Source organism: Coloeus monedula, assembly GCF_965178545.1.
Source record: "Coloeus monedula genome assembly, chromosome: 9".
In the NCBI taxonomy this organism is placed as follows: domain Eukaryota; kingdom Metazoa; phylum Chordata; class Aves; order Passeriformes; family Corvidae; genus Coloeus; species Coloeus monedula.
In genome coordinates, this window is record NC_138789.1 from 15,693,975 (window position 1) to 15,712,903 (window position 18,929).

The 18,929-nt window shown below is 42.2% G+C and overlaps 1 protein-coding gene across 1 annotated transcript in view; it reads left to right on the forward strand.

Moving 5' to 3' along the window:
• Positions 1-5,047, forward strand: part of TGFBR3 (transforming growth factor beta receptor 3) — a 115,946-nt gene extending 110,899 nt beyond the window's left edge. Inside the window, exon 17 of the mRNA XM_082286800.1 lies at positions 1,044-5,047. Within this exon, the coding sequence (XP_082142926.1) occupies positions 1,044-1,162 (119 nt within the window). The 3' untranslated portion in view covers positions 1,163-5,047. The remainder of the gene's footprint in view (positions 1-1,043) is intronic.
• The last annotated feature ends 13,882 nt before the right edge of the window (positions 5,048-18,929 follow it).

The following is an 18,929-nucleotide window of genomic DNA, read 5'->3' on the forward strand; positions in this document are numbered from 1 at the left end:
TGGTACTGGCAGCCACGGCAGGTCTGCAGTCTAGGCAGCAGCAGTGTGACTGTTACTGCACTGAGATCACAGGTTCACATCCTGGAGATGAGCTCAAGGGAGGGGGCAGCTACAGTGCACATTATATAAACTTAAGTCTTGCCATCTGTTTCGAAGAGACTATTTTGTAATATTGCTAAGGTTACAGACTTGAGCACTGTAACTTTAAAAATGCCACAGTTATGGTTTCCTATGTGGCCTCATTATGATCTTTTAGGCATTAAATGGCATAATTATTACTTTCGTGCTTAGTTGAAAGCTGGATTTTTCCCTTGGAATCCCAGCCACAGGTGCAGAAGGGGTGTGAGGAGACTCCAGGTGCTTGATTTGGCAATCTAAATAATGAAAGGATTTTAATTTATTGTCAGTAAACAGTTAACAAGAAATGGTGAGACATGTTCTCACTACAGGTTGTAAGTGCTGCACATACTGTGGTAGCTGTAGGAAAGCTTCCTGCATGTTGTATTACAAGTAAATCAAGTCAAGCTTTCAGGATAGCCTGTTATTTTTCTGCATGAAGAAAACTGGCTGTGTCTCAGGATATGTGGTATCCAGCTGATTGACGAACATTCTCTTGAGCTACACTTTTAGCAAACATGCTGCTCTATAAACTGGCATTAAAACTAAAGTCTACATTTCCTGGCCTTTTTCTTGGAAACAGCAAACCTATAAAGTGTCTGAGTTGTGTAATAGGACCCATTTTGAGTGACAGCTGACAACAGAAGATAGACAATGTTGATCTTGGCAGTTTCCATCAGCTGCTTGTAAAATGCTCAAGGAAACAGCGGTGTTATTTTCCCCATGTGCACAGCAATGCTTAGGTGCCAAAGTCTAGTAACATTTTCAGTGATTCTCTGATTAAGGTCTGTTACCCAATATATTAATTGCATGGAAAAACAGACCACCAGAAGAGGAAGACTGGGAAGAAATGGATTATGGTTTCTATGACAACATTTTCAGTTTCCCTTCTCCTGACCCCACTTTTTCTCTTGCCTGTCCCTCAGGGGAAACAGCGGGAAGACAGCAGGTCCCTACGTCGCCACCAGCCTCCGAGAACAGCAGCGCAGCGCACAGCATTGGCAGCACGCAGAGCACTCCCTGCTCCAGCAGCAGTGCCACCTAACTCGGGGACAGCTGAGGAGCAGCACAGGACTGCGTGTGGAAATCGGACAGCAGCGTTTTAACGTTAAAAGGACTGGTTTTGGTTGCTTCTGAAAAAAATGAGGAGAGATTTTTCTACAGGAAAAAAACAAACTGATTTTCTTTTGGGGAAGCCACTGTGTGTGTGTGTGTGTGTATATACGAGCACACAATGCATGAGTGAATGCAGCCTGTTGGATCTTGTTAGCATGTTATGCTACATGTGACAAAGCTACTAATTTTACAGTACTGCAACCTGTTCTAGGGGTCTGTGGGCCCTCAATGTGAAATCTATGCCAGTTTGGAAAAATGCTGCTTTGTCTAGATGATATTTTCCTTTCCCTGAACCTTCTCATTGACAAGGTATTCATTAAGGGAATTCAGTCATAGACTCACAGAATGGTTTGGGTTGGAAGGGAACTTAAAGATCACCTAGTTCCAACCCTCTGCCATGGGCAGGGACACCTTCCACTAGACCAGGTTGCTCAAGCCCCATCCAATGTGCCTTTGAACACTTCTGGGGATGGGATATGTTCTCTGGGACATGTTCTCTGGGCAACCTGTTCAGTGCCTCATCACCCTCACAGAAAAGAGCTTTTCCTAATGTCTAATCTAAACCTGCCCTATTTCAGTTTAAAGCCATTACTCCTTGTCCTATCACTACATAAGATAAGCAGAACAAAGATGATCTTAGGTCAAAGGATTTCTCTTTGTCTGAGCAAGAAAGCATCAATGTCCGATCTCCTTGGTAAATAACATTTTATTATTCAGCTATGTTTAGCCACTTTTGAGTAATCTTTGTTTTGTTCAGCTTACAGCTACAGCATCTCATTTGCTTTCCTGTTGTGTTTGCAGCTTCAGGTTTGTTCCAGGTATTTTTGTTGTAATACTCATTGATTTGGTAATTGGAAAAGAGCACACTATAACATTCCCTCTCTTGTTTTATGGGCCAAAGCTCTTTTGTAAGAGATTTTTTGATATGCTATACCAAATGCAGGCACACACAAACATTAAGACAAAGAATGGTCTTGTGCACTAACATAGATGGGTGTGTACCTTTAATGGCAATGTCTTTATGTAAATAGATATATATCAAGGTAGACAGAGCCTAACTTACCACTTTACCAATTGGAAATTGGCACAGCGTTCCTTCCATACATAAATATGTAATCTATAAATATATATATATAAAAAATTAAAAACTTTGTTCAGTTTATAATAGAGAAGATAAAGAAGTTGATTTGGTTCTAATCTTTTAGCAAGCCTAAAGTCTCTTTGAAATAAGAGATGAGTTTGAAGGCACAAGGAATGTACAGTAGTGCCTGTTGTTTGCTATTCTCTGGAGAAAGTTATGCAGTTGTTTGTGTCAAACTGTTGTATGAACATTACGATTGGATTGTCCCAAAGTAGTATCAGAATACGGAAATGGCAGAAAGGTACTAATTGTCACTCTATTTTCTAGTGTCATTGCCTTATCTTGACCTTCAAATTGATGCAAAACGAAAAGCAAAAAAAGACACTTTTAACATGTAATTGTTTGACTGTTAGTTGCCACTTTGTAATGTGTTCTACTGATCCTTCTTTGAGGAAGAAGGAGCATTGTTTTCCTCTAAAAATGAGATGAATAACTTTCGTTAGTCGTAGTGAAGGTTACCTGTGTTCTGCAAGAGAAGAAGGGACTTCATTACACTCAAGTGATAGTCTGCTCTGAAGTCTGAGCTGCGGATTTCTTGCCGATTCTACACTTGTGCCTTGCTGATGTCAGGATGGTCCAAGTGCAACATATGCAATAGATTTAAGTGCCCAGGATCATGAGGCAGAGTGTTACTCACTTTAAATCAAATCTGTTACTAATCCTGTGACCACCTATGCAAATGAGTAACTGCACCCCTTGTCCTCGTGATTGGAAGCACGTTTGGCTCTGAACACCAAGGCTGGTCTCAGTGTCCATGCAGGCAGTGGGTGCTTAGAGTTACACATGCAAAAATGTTTTATGTTACCAGGCCAGTGGTGGTCCTGGTGACATGGACAGGGTGTCATGTAAGTGTAGTTATCCCTGTGCATAAGGGTGTGCAGGATTGGCTCTGCTCCAAGGTGTGGGGAGGATGAATGTGCTACCTGTGTGGTTGAAAAGAAAGCGCTTTGCCTAACCTTCAGCAGAATGTATTGTTAAAGCATATTCTATGTGTAAAGTCTTTAAAGATGTCTTCAAAGAAGACTAGAGTCTTTAAGTTCAATCATAGCTATATTTTACTACATTAAATTTCTGTATAAAGATATATTTAAATGTTTTAGATAAATGTAAGTTACTCTATATGAAATGTTTAATTTCAATTACTGTGAAATTTACATATTTTGTAAATTCCTTTCCCCATTTTAATCCTTTCCTTCCTCAGATATTTTATTAAGTAGTTTCTCATAGGAAGTATAAGATTTGGTTGTTGGGATGGACAGGTTGAAAAATTCTGTGTAAAATAGATAATTGTATATTTTTGAGAGAAACATGCTGCATTATCAATCTTTTTATAAAAAATTTACTCTAATTTTAAAATAATTTACAGATTTATATTTACCATTGGATAAACCAAAAATATATAAAGGTCAAAGATTTGATTTGTTGACTTGTGTGTGAAATACAGTTTAAATTAACTGAACTTGGTGTACTCAGCTATTTAATTCAGAATTTTTAATACACTTGAGTTAATTGTCTGTTGGAGTTTACCAAAATGGCACATGATTACTTAGCAGATGGAACAGCCATTTCTGCTTCAATAAGGAGAGAGAGAGAGAACCAAACCCCAAGCATTCCCAGTGAATAGCTTTATTACAGAAATGTGTAGTACTTTGCAGCAGCTGTCAAGCTGCCCTCGGCTCAGAGCCTGATACACCTCTAGGCTCTGGTTTTGTAGCAGCCATTTGTCTCTGCTGCCAGTTTCTGTGTGTGGTGTGGCAGCTCCCGCATGCCCCTGATGCCACCTCTGTCCCACGTGGTCTCGCCATGCTGGACTCACATGGCAGAGCCCTCTGGGGTCTGGAAGGCCAGACTCTCCAGTCCCAGCAGAGGGTGTTAGAGCAGGGGTTTGGATGGATGGAGTCAGTGGTTAATTTCAGCATGATGGAACCAACTGCGAAGGAACTTCTTATGTAAGAATGAGAGGACTGGGCTTAAAATGGACACCTTCTGCCTGTAAAAGCTATTGGTAGCATACTTAAACTCCAAAGTAGACTGCTTGTTCTATCATGTGTTGTCTAATCGCTAACTCTAACCTTTTACAGCATTTGGCTTTGGACATTACTACATTTGTGTTTCAAGAGATCAGATCTTTCTGTGTTAGGCTATTTTTGTAGCATTTTCCACATGGAAATGGATTTTACAAAATGTCTGTAGATGCTGATGATTGTAACCTTCCCCCTGCTCTTTCCTAACCATTCCTCTCCTGTATGTTCTTTCTGTTATGTATATCTACCTCATGCTTCACAAGAAGACTGTACTGTTGGTTGTGCTGGCAGCCCTTCGTGTGAGGTGACTGTTGTGCCCTGTTGTTGTTTGTCGTTCATTGGGATGTTCATAGCATTATCAGATCTTCGCTGCCGTGTTCCTACCAGTTCCAAACACAATATTCTCACCTTTGAATAAATAAGTATATTTCTTTTAGATGCAAGTGCCAGATGGTTTTTTTAAATCTAAGAAAGGGAGACATTTACTTGCTAATACCTGTGGCCAGTCTGAACACCCCATTTGTATTTCATATTACATTCAGTATTTCAGAGCCTTGTGGAAATGCATAGTTGTACAGTTTTGATAACAACAGTGTCATGTCATCTTAGTCTCTTGTGCATAATAAAGTATATATCAATTTATTAGTAATTGATGTCATTATTCATTTAAGTTGTACAGAGCCAACAACAATAGATCAAATTTTGTCTCACTGGCCTGTCCTCATGTCCCATAAATTTCAGTGGGAATTAAGTGCAGGATTTGATCTTCTATCCACTTCTGTTTTCTCCTTTCTGAGTTCTTTTATCCATTGGCTTCGGTTGACTACTCAGTATCGTGGCTTCTTGCAGAAACCAGTAGATATGTTTAGTTAAATGCTGCTGTTCTTTGCTCTAAGTTGAAGTCCAGTCCTGTGGGCATTTACTTGTTGCATGTCAAGACACAGCCTCAGTCGAGTTCTGCACAAAGCCTGGCTTGAGCACAGTCAAGCCCAAGGCTCTGCAGTGGCAGAGTGCCGGTGGGTTGTACCTGTGACTACAGGTACACTGGAGACATGTGAGCAAGACAGTGTTTTCATCACTGAAGGGTCTTCCTGTGCAGGAGCAGACAGTTTGGCTGAGTATCAGCAGGACAAGAATTCAGGTGTTTACTACCCTGCTTACTAATTTGCTTCCTGTATTTCTTGTGCAGAATATTCTTTATGGCACTTGAGGGGAGCAGCCTCAGCGGTTTTTCCCTGGGTTATTCAGAGGTTGTAGTTACTGACTCACAAAAGAGAGTTCCTTGGTAAGGGAATCTAAAATGTTTAATGACCACTTTTAAAAACCAAGATTCCTTCAGTACAGAAAAGGCTATTAATTAGAAGCAGTCCTAAGCTTACATGTTGCCTATGACACAATTCACAGAGGTGCAATAGATTTATTGCTTTACAACAACCATATTTCAGTTTCTGCATCAAGACAATTTTGTTTTCCTGTGGAAATGAGCTCCATAGAGTGAACCTCAACTGAAAGTTGCTGGAGCTGCTGTTCCCTTCTGCCTGTAAAAATTATATTTTGATTGAAACAGAGTGTGAAAGCATGATCAGTGTCTCATGTGTAGAATTAATTTTAAAATGCAAGTATTAGCCAATGAATTCTGATAGATTTGCATGAGTGTTTTTAGACATTAAGAGGTAAGAGTCTTGCCATATTGCAGAGTAGGTATCAATGTTGTGCATATTTTTTGTCTCAAGCATTGTGAGTGGAGCAAGTGTTTTGGACGGTCAAAAAATACCAGGTGCCAGTTTCAGGAAAAACAGAGTCCAGAGCTCTTCAAATTTAAACAGAATTAAATTTATCACAGCGTTCCAAGACAGTATAAAAGGAAAAGGAGACAATATTTTGATAAATTTTCACAGCTGTCACTTTGTAATTGTAAAGCAGATATTTATGAGGCTGGAAGTCTGATTGCAGCATGTGTTTTTGTACAGCGTTCCCAAATCGCAGGCCCTGGACCTAGCCTTGCCAGCCTGCGTGCATTTACACTTTGCTTAAGAAAGATCAAATTACATCCCTTCACCTACCCAAAGAAGGTTACAGCTCAAATTACATATTTCTCTGTCATTTGCTAGAAGCCCTCGGGGTCCCACTGCAGCGTGCCCAGAAGGTGATGTGCACTGCCATGGCTGCCAGCCGGCTCTGCAGCCAGTCTTGTCTGCCCACCCCGCTGTGCTGAGCTGCAGGTTTACTGTGTTTAGGAAAATCTAAAAACGAGTTGGTTTATGGCTAGAGGAGGAGGATAAGCAGCACAAATTGCTACTCTTGCACTCTTGTTTAAATAACAGATTTTTTCCATCCAATTTTGGCACATATATTTTGAGGAATTGGTAAAAAAATATTTGGGTGGAGGCTCTTTTCCTCTGTTACTGCTGCTTGTAAACTGACATCTCTAGTAAAGAACATACTGTAGTGACAAAAAACTAAATCAGTATTTTAGAAAACAAGATATTGAGGTTTAAGCAAAGAAAGCTGATGGCATTTAACAATGCATTAAGTGGCTCACCAAGCACTGTGTTTTGTCAGTAAATTTTTTATGGTGTGTCTGTCTGCAAAATCACAGTGCAATCCATGCAAGTGGCTATGGTTTTCCCAGTTCTCTAAGCATTTAAAATCCAGATTTGTTTTGTAAACAGGGTGAAAAGATCTGTCCTTTATACAAGTAGGCATGTCCCATGGGTCGTAAGAGCTTGGGATGTAGTCTTTGCATTACACAGGATTTTTACTAGTCCATGATCCTAAAGGTGATTAGTAACACTGGCTGTTAAGATTGAAAAATAAAATAAACAGGAAGATTTAAGGGGAGCATACACACAGAGCATTCGCAGCAGAAATATTTAGGTTTTCACAAAATTTTTTGAGTGCTAAAACATGTGACAGAAAATTTAAATCACTGAAATAAAATAACATGAAGGAAGCAGTTAAGAACTGTCTGGAAATGGGAAGACTCATGCTCAGCCTGAAAGGAGCTGATCTGGCAGACTTCCAGGGCTGCCATGCCCCCAGAGTGCCAAGGGCATGAGGCCTGGGATAGCGCCTGTCACTGAGAACTCCAGCTTACAGTGCTGGGCATCGGCCAACCTGGCAGGATCATTCTAGACAGGACTTGTGCTGTTAACTCTGGGGCACGGCTGTCCCTGTGATACGCTGAGGGTGTTCGGTGCACCCAGCACGCTAGCTGAGAGAAGCCCGGAGGTCTGGCTGCACCCCACTGATTCACAAAATACACAGAGAGGGGTCTGCTCCTCACCGATGGGAGCTGCCTCGAAGCTGGATGGAAGAGCATGCAGGGGGAGGCAAAGAAGGAGGGAGGGGACTCCTCGTATGGCTTCCACAAAGAAGGCCGACACTGAACGGACCAGGAACGAACAGCCTCAATACGACCAGGGTCCAGAAATTTTATACTGAAGGTTGGAAAGGCGGGGATAAGGGATACAGCCAATGGGACAAAGGAGAGGAGGTGGGGTTGAAGCTGAGGGAACCAATAGGAATAACACATGGGCGGGAACAAGGGAAGCAACCAATGGAATGTCGATGAGTACAGAACTTTCTAGAACTAATGCAAAGTTAACTGAGGGAAATGAATATTCATAACTTCATACATAAAAGAGGAAGGGGAAAACATTAGCCAATCATGAAGAAATACACAAATCTTTAGACCGGGGGATGATGAGTTCTCACCTTAACCGGGAATGTGTTACCAGACCTCGGTGCCTGACCACCACATACTGATTTCTGTTGTATCTTCAGGGGTCAGGGTGGCTGCAGGCACACGCACTGCCACGATACATCCTGTGTTAACAGGCTGTTTCAGACAAACCAGGTGTGTGTGTAAGCTTCACCGTTCTCTCTGGCTTTTGCATTGGGAAGAAGGGCTGTGAAATGTGAAAGGCTCTGGTTGGAAGACACAATATGCACTTGGGATGGCCAGAGAGAGAATGTTCGTCTTGCAAGCAGGAGAAGAGGTACAGCACCAGTCCTGCCTCTGGGGAGCTCCTCTGCTGCTAAAACCAGAGTCCGGCAGTTCAAAATAAAACCCCCCCACCACAAACAAGAACCATCTCCTGCTTTCCCTGTCCAGCTCATGCAGGAGCAGCGGGACGGAGCAGTCGCCCCACTGCGGGTCTGGGTGAGACCTGTGGCCCCTCAGGCAGGCTCAAAATGGCAGCGTGGGGCTTGGCACCGTCCCACGGGGGTTTTGCAGTGGATCTCATTGAGGGGAGGCAGCTGTCGGTACGAGGGGACAACTGAGGGCTGCACGACAGTGATGGGCAAGGGCTCCTCGGGGTCAGGAGCCAGCGGCTGTTTGGGTGTGGATTTAAGGGAGGGCAGCCAGGACCGCCCGTGTACGCCCAGGGGGAGCCGTTGAGATCCTTTTTGGACAAAGCTAAATATCACTGTAGATGAAAGATGCATGTGGGCTTTGGTGGGGGGAAGGTGGCTCACGTTTTTAGCCTGATTGTTAAATTGCCCTCTCACTGGCCCCCCATGTGGGGAGCGATGGGGGCTCTGCAGCCTCCGGGAGCACCGGCAGCTCTGTGAGGGATCTCTGCTGCAGGAGGCACCTACACAGTCTGGGGCTGTGGTAACAAACAGTCCTGCCCTCATTCTGAGTGGAAAGAAACCCAAAGGTGGGGTTTGGATCGCAGTCCTCTGAAAAAATGTTCCAACCCTCTTTTAGAGCCACAGAATGTGCTTGACAGGCAGCTCTGATGAACAGGGCATCATGGAACAAGCAGACTCACACAAGTGCAAGGTGATGAAGGGTGATGAAGGTGGGGAAGATGGTCAGGTGAGAGAGGCAAGAGCAGGTACAGGATGACAAACACTTAGATGAAGAAGGTGAGGCTGTTGCTTTGATTTAAATATACTAAGCTGGTGGTGCCCTCAGTTTGATGATGTGGGGAGGTGATGTTGATAATTAAGAATGGAAAAAGGAACCATGATGAGGTTATTGTCAAGTTGGTTGGCAGAGAAAGCTGGATGAACGCTGTGATTATGAGTGTTGTAGCATGACTGTGCTGACTTTCTCCGGAGAGGGCTGAGGGATGATCACACTAGAAAGCACGTACCCCGCTGACATGCTTTGTACCATTACAAAGACAGAGTAAATACACCCATGTTTTTACTGGCAGTGCTTAGTTAATTTTTCTGAGACTTCCCTCAAATGTGTGTCCCTGAAGTGAGTCATATTTTACTACATCCTAGACAACACGGGTCTGTCATAAACCAAGAGGCCTTGCCTGGGCCAGCTGCTGTCCCTGTGGGCCATGGAAAGCACAGGATGATCTGCTCTGTGGATAGAGTGATTTCTTTGGCTTGGGTTGTGCCCATCACCTGAATCATGGGATCACCTACCAAAGAGGCCACAGTTGTATCAGGAACTTCACAAATCTAGCTCTGGCAAGGCATTGTGAATGGTTAATTTTGTTTCCTGGTTTAATGGTAGGAGTAGGGTTATGGCAAGCTGATTCCAGATGATTTCTCCATTGCTTGTTCTTGTGAATTTTTGTTTATGATATTGCTCTTTCATTACAAGATAAAAATTTATAAGATGTTGAAACTCAGACCTCCTACTTTTGGAGTCTGTGCCTTTTAGTCAATATCTAAACAACTGTTAAACAACTGCGAGACCAAATTTGCTATTCTCTCATCTAGAAGATGTAAGAAATCGTAACTGCAGTGCTTATTTGATTAATGACAAATAGTATGGTTACATAGACCAGAGCTACATTTTATAGATTTCTCGGGCTTTTATTGAGCAAAGGTAAAACTATTACATCAAAAACCTAGGTATTCACGCAGTTATGTTTTCAATATAAATGCACACATATATACAAACACACATTATTCCATCTAGTACTGGGGGAACCCAAGAAGGGGAATTTCCAGTGTGTGTTGGAGGCGAATGCACGTGGCCATGAATAGTGCAGAAAGCATGTAGAGTATGTGAGCCACTGCTCTTGTGAACAAGCAATTTACATCTGGAAGATTTGACTCAGTTCTTCTGTCTTTCAAAATCTTGCAGGCCTGGATTTTGTTGGCTTAGTTCAGGCAGTTAGGGGAGCCATCAGCCTGTGCTTCCTGTCTGGGGACTGGAGGAAGCAGCCCCTGACTCAGCACACCTTGCCTGTCTGCTGAGTGGGCACCGGGGAGATCCGAGAGAAATCCTGTTCCTAACTGAGCACCTGCAGTGGGCTGGGATGAATCTGCAAGTGCATCTTCTCTAGAGGGCTTTGCTCATGCTGGGAACCAGTTCTTACAGAAATCCTGTACTTCCATCTGAATGAACTCATAATTCTCAGAGCTTATAAGTGCTGGTGGTGCCAGTGTAGAAATACGATGATATAGGTTTATTTTGACACAATCAACGAAGGGAACAGTTACATGGAAGGAGACTGGAGGGCATCAGGGTTACTGCCATAGTAGCATGCAGCTTCTGTCTCTAGGAGGCAACTCAAGTGTTGCCCCCTGCTTACAAACCTTTAAGATTTTTCACAGCATGGAAAGAAACCAATGTGTGTAAAACTGGAGGCATTTGCCAGGATCCCAGCTCAGTGCCACACTTGAAGAAAAAAGATAATTTGCATTATTCAGAGTCCATATTTCATTTTTAAGGGCCAAATTCTCAGCTGGTATAAACCTGCTCCTTCAGCTTCAGTCAAATTTTGTCTATTTACACCAACAAAGCATCTCTCAAATGTGTAAACTGTTCTTTAGTACCTAATAACAGAAATATAATCTGGCAAATAGACAGTTTTGACAGCTGCCAGTGTACTTCGGATCCAAAGATGATTCCTTGAACTCCAGCTCTTCCCTCCTTCTTCAGACTTTTATTAAAAACAGGACCTATTCCTTTGTCCCTCATGTCATATATAATTCTTGCAATGTTAGTTCAGCACACTACCCATTTTCTCCAAACATCTGAATTTTGCTCCACAACTGTTAAGTCCTTTTCCTCAACTCTAATCAGCATTAAAAGCATTTATTCCCAACTGAATTTCTGACAACTGTGGTGCTGGTCCTCCTGTTTGCATTTAAGTCAAGAAGGCTCACATTTCAGATCAGCCAGTGCAAAATGCCATGCTAATTTTTTAAAAAGGCATGTCTTTTGAGCAGGGTATGCAAGGCAGCTAGGCATTAGAGCTATTCTGGCTTCAAGAACTTGGATAGGATTTACTATAAAAACCCCAAGGAAAGGTTGAAGCAGGTGTTCTGGGCACCTGATCACAGTACACAGAGGATGGCACTTGAGGTCTCCTCACTCACAGTGTGACTGCGGGCTTGCCCTGACAAGTGCTCCATGATATATTTGACATTGACTTTCTGGGGCAAAGGGAGAGAAATGCTGCCAATGTGTGGAGCACTGGGCTGTGTTTCCCAGGTCACTTTGGCACTTGTGAAGATAAATGGCTTCCAGGCTGTGATGGGCTTGCTCCTGACAAGGGTGAGTCAGCAAGGGGCCACTGCTGCTCTTGTGTCCCTTTGCTCAGCAACACTTGGTTAGGTCTCCAAGGAAAACACCAGCATTAGTCATACATGAATCAGCTGTAATGATCCCACCCCTTATACACCCTATCCATATTGCCTGTTCCCAGATGTTTTTAGCTGGCAACTGCTTTAAAATGTGTCCATGCTGTGGCCAGGACTGGGCTAGTTGGCACTGCATATGATGAAGCCCACTCATCAGGGAGGCTTGAAAACTGTTTAGTTGATCCAAGTTGTCAGGAAGATTTCTTTCTCTTTTTCCTTCGAGCTCATTGCCATTCCTGCATTGAATGCTGTCCGTTCACACTTCCAAGTATGCTTTTTGGACAAAGCAAGCACATCTCTATCTTGACATTTTTGCCTTTGTCTTCTGGAAGTGAGTTTGTAGGTTAGGTAACCTCACTGGAGAGAAAGAAGTAGCATGTGGCATTTGAATTTCTCAGTATTAAAGAAGTATTTCCAGATAACAGTCTGCAAAAAACACATGGACTGCAACTTGCATTCAAGGTTCATCAAATGCCTTGGAATAGCAACCAAAGTAGTAAAATCACACAGTGCTCTTAGACAAGTAGTAGGTAGGGGGGAAAAATAACTGTATGGGATAAGTATGTTCATTGTATTGAACCCTTTGGGAAAGATTTAGAGTTTGTAGAAAGAAATGACCGTTCAGTTCTGCAAATGCAGACACATGAAGCTGCTGCACAGTGTTAAAGTATTTTTAAGGAATTAGAGTTGTTCTTTTATCAGTCATCAAATTTAAGGAAACCATTCTTCATGTGTCATAGGCTGTGCTTTCAATATACCCTGTGATTCGTGGCCAAGGACTAAGAAACTTAAGGGATGTTCTCTGAACTTCTCACATTCCCTAGGACTGACTGCCATTAAAATGCACACTACATGAACCCTGACTAAAGCTTCTAATGTGTGATTCAAACTGAGACTTGACCAAGTCTTTGATGGGAAAGCTTGCATTTTCCCTGAAATTTTTCTTTATTTTCTTGAAGATTTTTAGTGCTAAAATTAAGCCTATTTTAAACTGATTTACTGAATTACATCACACAACTCTGTGCCTCTGGCTGTGAATTCAAATACACAGCCAGTTGAGGAAATTTCAAACCTTTGTTTTATTTTTCTAAAATACTTGATAACTTCATGTGGACGTCATTGGGATAGTGCAAAACACTCTCATGGAAGGATTACCCATTTCTTTTTTCTTGAGGAAATTTGGTTGATCAAAGCTATCACATAAATCTTGTGAAACTGTCAGGTGTTACTCTGCATAACATAGCAATAAAAACTATTCACTGGTGATGCTAATTAAGAAAAACATTTCTCCCCGGCAGTGGTTTTCCTTTGAGGTTCCTATCAGGCCAGTGCAAACAGGCAAATGCCAGAGAGCTGAAACCTTATTGCTGCTAGTATGTCACTGGTATCTAGTATTGCAGGGCTGTTTTCCAATAAAGGCATAGGGAGTTCTCTGTATAAACTGTTGAAGCCCTAATGGGAATTTCCCCCTAAAACTCTCCTGCAGATCTAATGAAAAATTGGCTCTTTACTCTTGATCTCTGTGTATGTATCTTCATCCTCTCACAGTTTGAGTTCATTTTGCAATAGAAACAGCTTGTGTTTATTTCCTTTCTTTTTAAATCCTGATAGTGACAAATAGGTCTTAGCAAGCTATTTCTTGTTTTTATTTCTGCATACTCTAGGTATTGCAATACAGTGGAAGTGGAATTAAGTTTGTAATAAAACATTCACACATTGTAAATTAGACATAGAAAAATATCTATTTAGGCCACCTTGTCTGAGACATCTGGAGGTTTGATGCACATTTTATAGCAGAGAATTAGTGCTGGTTTCTGTGACACAACCCCTGATTATCACCTGAGTGAGTCAGGTACTGGTACCCAGACACAGGAAACTCAGAGCAGATCTTGATAAATCTAAATCCAGGAGATTGGGGAGGTATTAATATATTGCTTGAGATTTATACAATCTACTTTAAACCCTTTGGGGGCAGCTCTTATCTGCTCTGTTTCATTTAGGCATTGGCTCTGAAGAATGACATTCCCTGGCCAAGATGTCATTCAAGAAAGGTAACCTTGTACTTTCTATGGAGTGATGTAAACCACTCTGAGGGCACAGCACAGTGGAGAACCCAGCCTTGCCAGCAACCATGTCAGGGCATTTGAATTTTTCTGCCTCACTTTTTTTTTAATGTGAGGCTTTTCTATTCACTTTAGCAATTTAAAGATGATGCATGTCTGAGAGCTGACATTCTGGGGAGAGGTCTCTCTTCTACTTTCACTGCTTCAGCAATCTGAAGTAAAATGTGAAAAGTTAAAACTTTCTCTAAGAGTTTTCTAACTTTTCTTGCTGACAGGTACATTTTGCCAGGTGCAAAAAAAAAAAGGAAAAAAAAAAGGTAGTCCTTCACTATATTTTTAAAATATTACATCAAGAAAATTTCCCTAAAATTTTTAAATACATATTGCTTCTTCCTCTTGGTAGTTTTTTTTCCCCCATGGTATCCACAAAGGCAACTTTTTTCAAATACTGTTCACTTGTAAATACATAAGCTACATTAAAGGATAGTACATAGGATAGAAGAGGCTGATATCTTTCTCTTTTCTGCACCTGGTTCTCATCTGGTGTGTTTACGAAGCAGTGCCTTTGTCACAGCACACAGAATTTGTGGAGTGAATCTGCACAAGTGTTAAATGTCAGGCTGTAAACTAAACACTCCCAGGAATGGGAAGCATCATGAAGGGATTCATGTGGTGAAGAAACTTTGTTTTCCTGGATAAACTTGAAACAACCCTGTTTTCTTGACTCCCTATTTCAAAACTAATTGCATGTTCTGAGATCATTTTGGCTCCGAGTGATGAATGCCATGCCCTGTAACATTTAATAAGCTTTTCACTCTTACATAGAAGAATGCTCTGTAAAATGATGGACATAGAAAATATCCCAGCTTAATAAAGTTGATTTGTAGGTCAAGAGAATTAGTCTAATAATCATCATTGATGATTAAAAGATGTTGAAATGCACTGGATCCCACAGTTCAACTGTGGCTAATTTATTTTAAAGTTCCTCATGCTGAAAGGAGGAAAGTTGTGTCACAGCTGTGTGAACCACACCATCCAATGAGACATTTGGTACAAAGTATTTTCCTCTTTAGAGACCTGTGTGACCTCTGGTGTGGCTGAGGCTCAGGACTGCTCTTCCCAGCTCCCATTCTGAGGCTGACCCCCATGTTGGGAGCTGGGATACCTCAGTGTGATCCTAACATCTGTCTACTCTGTAACTGGATAAAGAGTTTTCCTTATTTATACCACCGTTTTCCTTGCCTAGTCTTTTTCTACAGGAAGTCTGAACTTTGGTTGCAAAATCTGCCTTTCCTTTTGTAGGGCTCTGCACTGCAGTGCTCTTGTCTTGCTAGGAATGAGGGGTATCCTGACTCTTCAGGATCTGTTGGACTGCTGCCCACCATCTCCTGTTGCTAGACCACCTGAAGCAGCTATTGCTCCTGCTCTGGGACATCTTCCTCCACCTCTAGCCAGATGTGTCCAACCCACAAGAGGGGCTCCTTCTGTACACTGTCTTCTCCATTTCTAATTCTTCCGACTGCGCACTCCATTCAGACCGGAGTCCAGCACATTCAAATAAACAAAAATACTTAATAGTGAAAAAGCCACAGGCAATAGCTTTACTGGTGGGGGAGTGTGCTTTATCCATGATGACTTCTCTGAAATTAGGATGAGAAATTGCAAGAAGTGACAAGGGGAAGCTCAAACTGTTTTGGAGATTTCTTGGAAAAACAGATGGGGTTTTGAGACATTTATTTTGTGTGATGTGATTAGTGTATGCTGGGTGCATTATGGAGGTGACTCACTCGTTGCTTGGGTGCAGGGGATGAGACAGAAACAAGAGAAGTTGGCTGTATCCTTGTGGAAAGCTTTGAGTTTTCTTTACTAAACTCTCTGTGGGATTCTTGGTTTAATTTTTCATAGAAAACCCTCATCCTATTCTCAGTCTAATTATGATGTTACTCACAGAGGAAGACATTTTCCCATCCAAGCAGCCACCATGGAATAAAGACTACAAGGGAGATAAGTAAATAACACAGGAAAGAGAGGTGGAAGGCAAAAGGAACAGTAATTAAAATCAGAACCTCTAATATATTGCAATTCATGGTTGGTTGGGGTTGTATAAATACTTTCCAACAGTGCAATCATTTAGATATTATCCTTACAGAAATCCATGTAGTCAGATAAATCAACAGGCACAAGAATATGGTTCAGGGTTTTTTTTACTCCTGTAACTCTCCCATACTAAGTATGCACTAGCATTCATGGTTCTACTTGGGTATTTGTTTACAAAGAGTGTTATGTTCATAAATCTTAATTTAATTTTTGACCATGGCAGTGACCAACTTCTTGCACACTAAAATCCACCAGGCATAGCAAACTGTACATGGAGATAGGACTCTCTCCAGAGGGGAGACCACTTTATTTAAACATTGACTTTGGTGGAATAAGATTACATAAAACCATTCTAATGGTTCTCCTTCCTCATTAGAGCAGTTCATTGTTGGACTTGAAGTTCTGGTACCAAAAGTAGTGTTTTGTTTTCAAAATATTTAAATGGGACTTCTTGAATGTGCCTTCTGTTGCTATTTCCCCAGCCCAGCGGAGGGTTTGTTAAGTGAACATCAGTGGCTCAACTGCCTCCACCTGCCCTGGGCTCCAGCTATGTGGGTTGTGTGTCCCAGGTGGGGCTGTTGCCCGAGGACTCTTTCCTGGTACACGATGCAGAGGGAAGGAATCAACCACCTTCCATGTTGGAGCCCACTCTGAGCTTGGCAGGCAAAGGTAAGGCAGCCTAAAAAAAATGTATATGCTTGATTTTTACTTTTGAAATAAGGCCTATGAATCTAAAATTTCAGAGTTACAGTGAATATGAACCCTGTGGTGAATTTGTCTCTGAGAGTAAAGCTGTAGCAAATAGTGGGAGAGTGGGGGGATGGGGGTGTGAAGAGTCCTTGAACTGTCTTTATTTGACTTTCGTCAGAAATAATTTATTAAGGCTAATTTGAACGGCTGTGTGGAGGGATCTTGCAGATGCTGAAATTGAGGGATTGCTTTAGCTAGCATATGGAAAATATTTACAGACCTTACCCAGTGGTGATATATAAGAGTAAACAGAATGTCAGATAAGCCCTGCATTCCTTTATTTTCACTTAAGACTCGGGAAAAATATATGCCTCTTTGCTAGCAGGGAGAGAGGAGGGCATGTTGGAGGGCAAACTGATCTGGAGAAAAATGTGCATGTTAAGCAAAGTGAAATATCAGCTTTAAAATCCTTAAATAATTCACATGTCATGATATCTCCTGTGAAGTCTGTGCAAAGGCTGATTTTTGTGGAGTAGGAGCTTAGGTTGTGGCTCAATTTTCTGTCCACCTCCATTTAACTTGCAATTAAAAGTTAAAATATCACAATTACTTTGATCCTGCTCATGGTGGGGGTGGGAGTCGGGGGGTGTGTCTGTGTCAGCTGGGGAGGGGGGACAAGCCCCTGGGGCAAGTTAAGGCTATTCTTCCTTTCCTTGGGCACCGAAGTAGTACCCGAGGATGTCTCATGAAAGCACAGTCTGGGAGTCTGGAAGCAGAGGGTCCCGCTGTGTGGCAGCTCCGCCGCAGGGAGCGGCCCGCGGGGTGCGGCACCGAGCGGAGCCTCAGCTCCTGCCCCGGAGCTGGGGGCCCACGCAAGGCTTGGACCCTGAGCTTGCCTTCCCAGAGCTGAGCTCAGCTGCTTGGGCTTAGGCGTGCTTACATTTTCCTGTGGTTTTATAGTTTTTCAGGGTTTGTATTGCACAAATCTGTACTTGCCTGCTCCCCAAGCTCCTCGGGATTCCCGGGGAGCATCCCAGAGGAGCAGGGCTGTGCCCCCGTGCCTGAGCAGTGCCCGGGGCCGGGCAGCCCGGGGTCGTTGCCCAGTTGGGAAGGCAGGAGCAGGCTGACAGCTCCAAGGGGACACAGCGCTGCTAGGGCTGACCGTGCTCTGCCGGCCAGCAGCCAAAGCAACTCCAGCAAACGTGGCCTGGAGTTGCCGGAGTTTTGCTGTAGATTTATTAGTATGCAGTCCTATGCAAATGGTTTCTCATTCTCCTCAGTGGTGAATGGACTGGTGATGCTCTTTCTTTCTTTCTTGGCACAAAAGCTGGCTGGTTTTCTGACAGAGGCAATGTGGCTAATATATAGGAAATTCAATACATTGCTAGCTAGGTGAGGAAAAAATGCATCTTTGACCAAGTATGTTACTGTAGCCGAGATCTTAAGAAATGGTTAGCTTGTGCAAAATACTGGTGGTTTGAAACAATGACATTTTAAAATGTTGCTGACCTAAGAACTTTCTTTGACTTTTGCTGCTGTTTCTTTTGGATACGTTTAGTTGTTTATCTAAGCAACTCTGGTCATTGAATGACGTTTCAAGAGAAAAGGTAAGCAGAGGAAAGAAATTAATGCAGGCAAATACAAATAACTTATGCTATAGCAACTAAATATTTTTCATTTTCCAACTCTGAGACTATTTTAAAATTTATTGATTCAGTAAACTTTTTCATATTTCTATAAAGAGCTGGATTGAGAATACTTACCCATACTGAAATGCTTAGGGAGTACCTAAGATTTGTTAGTTTGGGCACAGGGCTGCAAAGGCAGTCTAATGTCATCGTGTTTGAAAAAGGAGGACAGTGGCGAAGGGTGATTCAAGTGCAGAATAAACTTGGTTAATTTACAGCACAATCTTGGTATTAATAAAAACCAGGGGAGTTGGTACACAGTGCTGGCAGAAAGCCTGAGGCAAAATCAGATTTAGCTGTGGATATCAGTTAGGAAGCACAGCCAATATTTGCCATTGCTACATTTATTTTTTGTTGCTTAACCTTTTTAAGATTACTGAATCTGGTTGGGGTTTTTTTGTTTTGTTTTGGTTTGGGTTTTTTT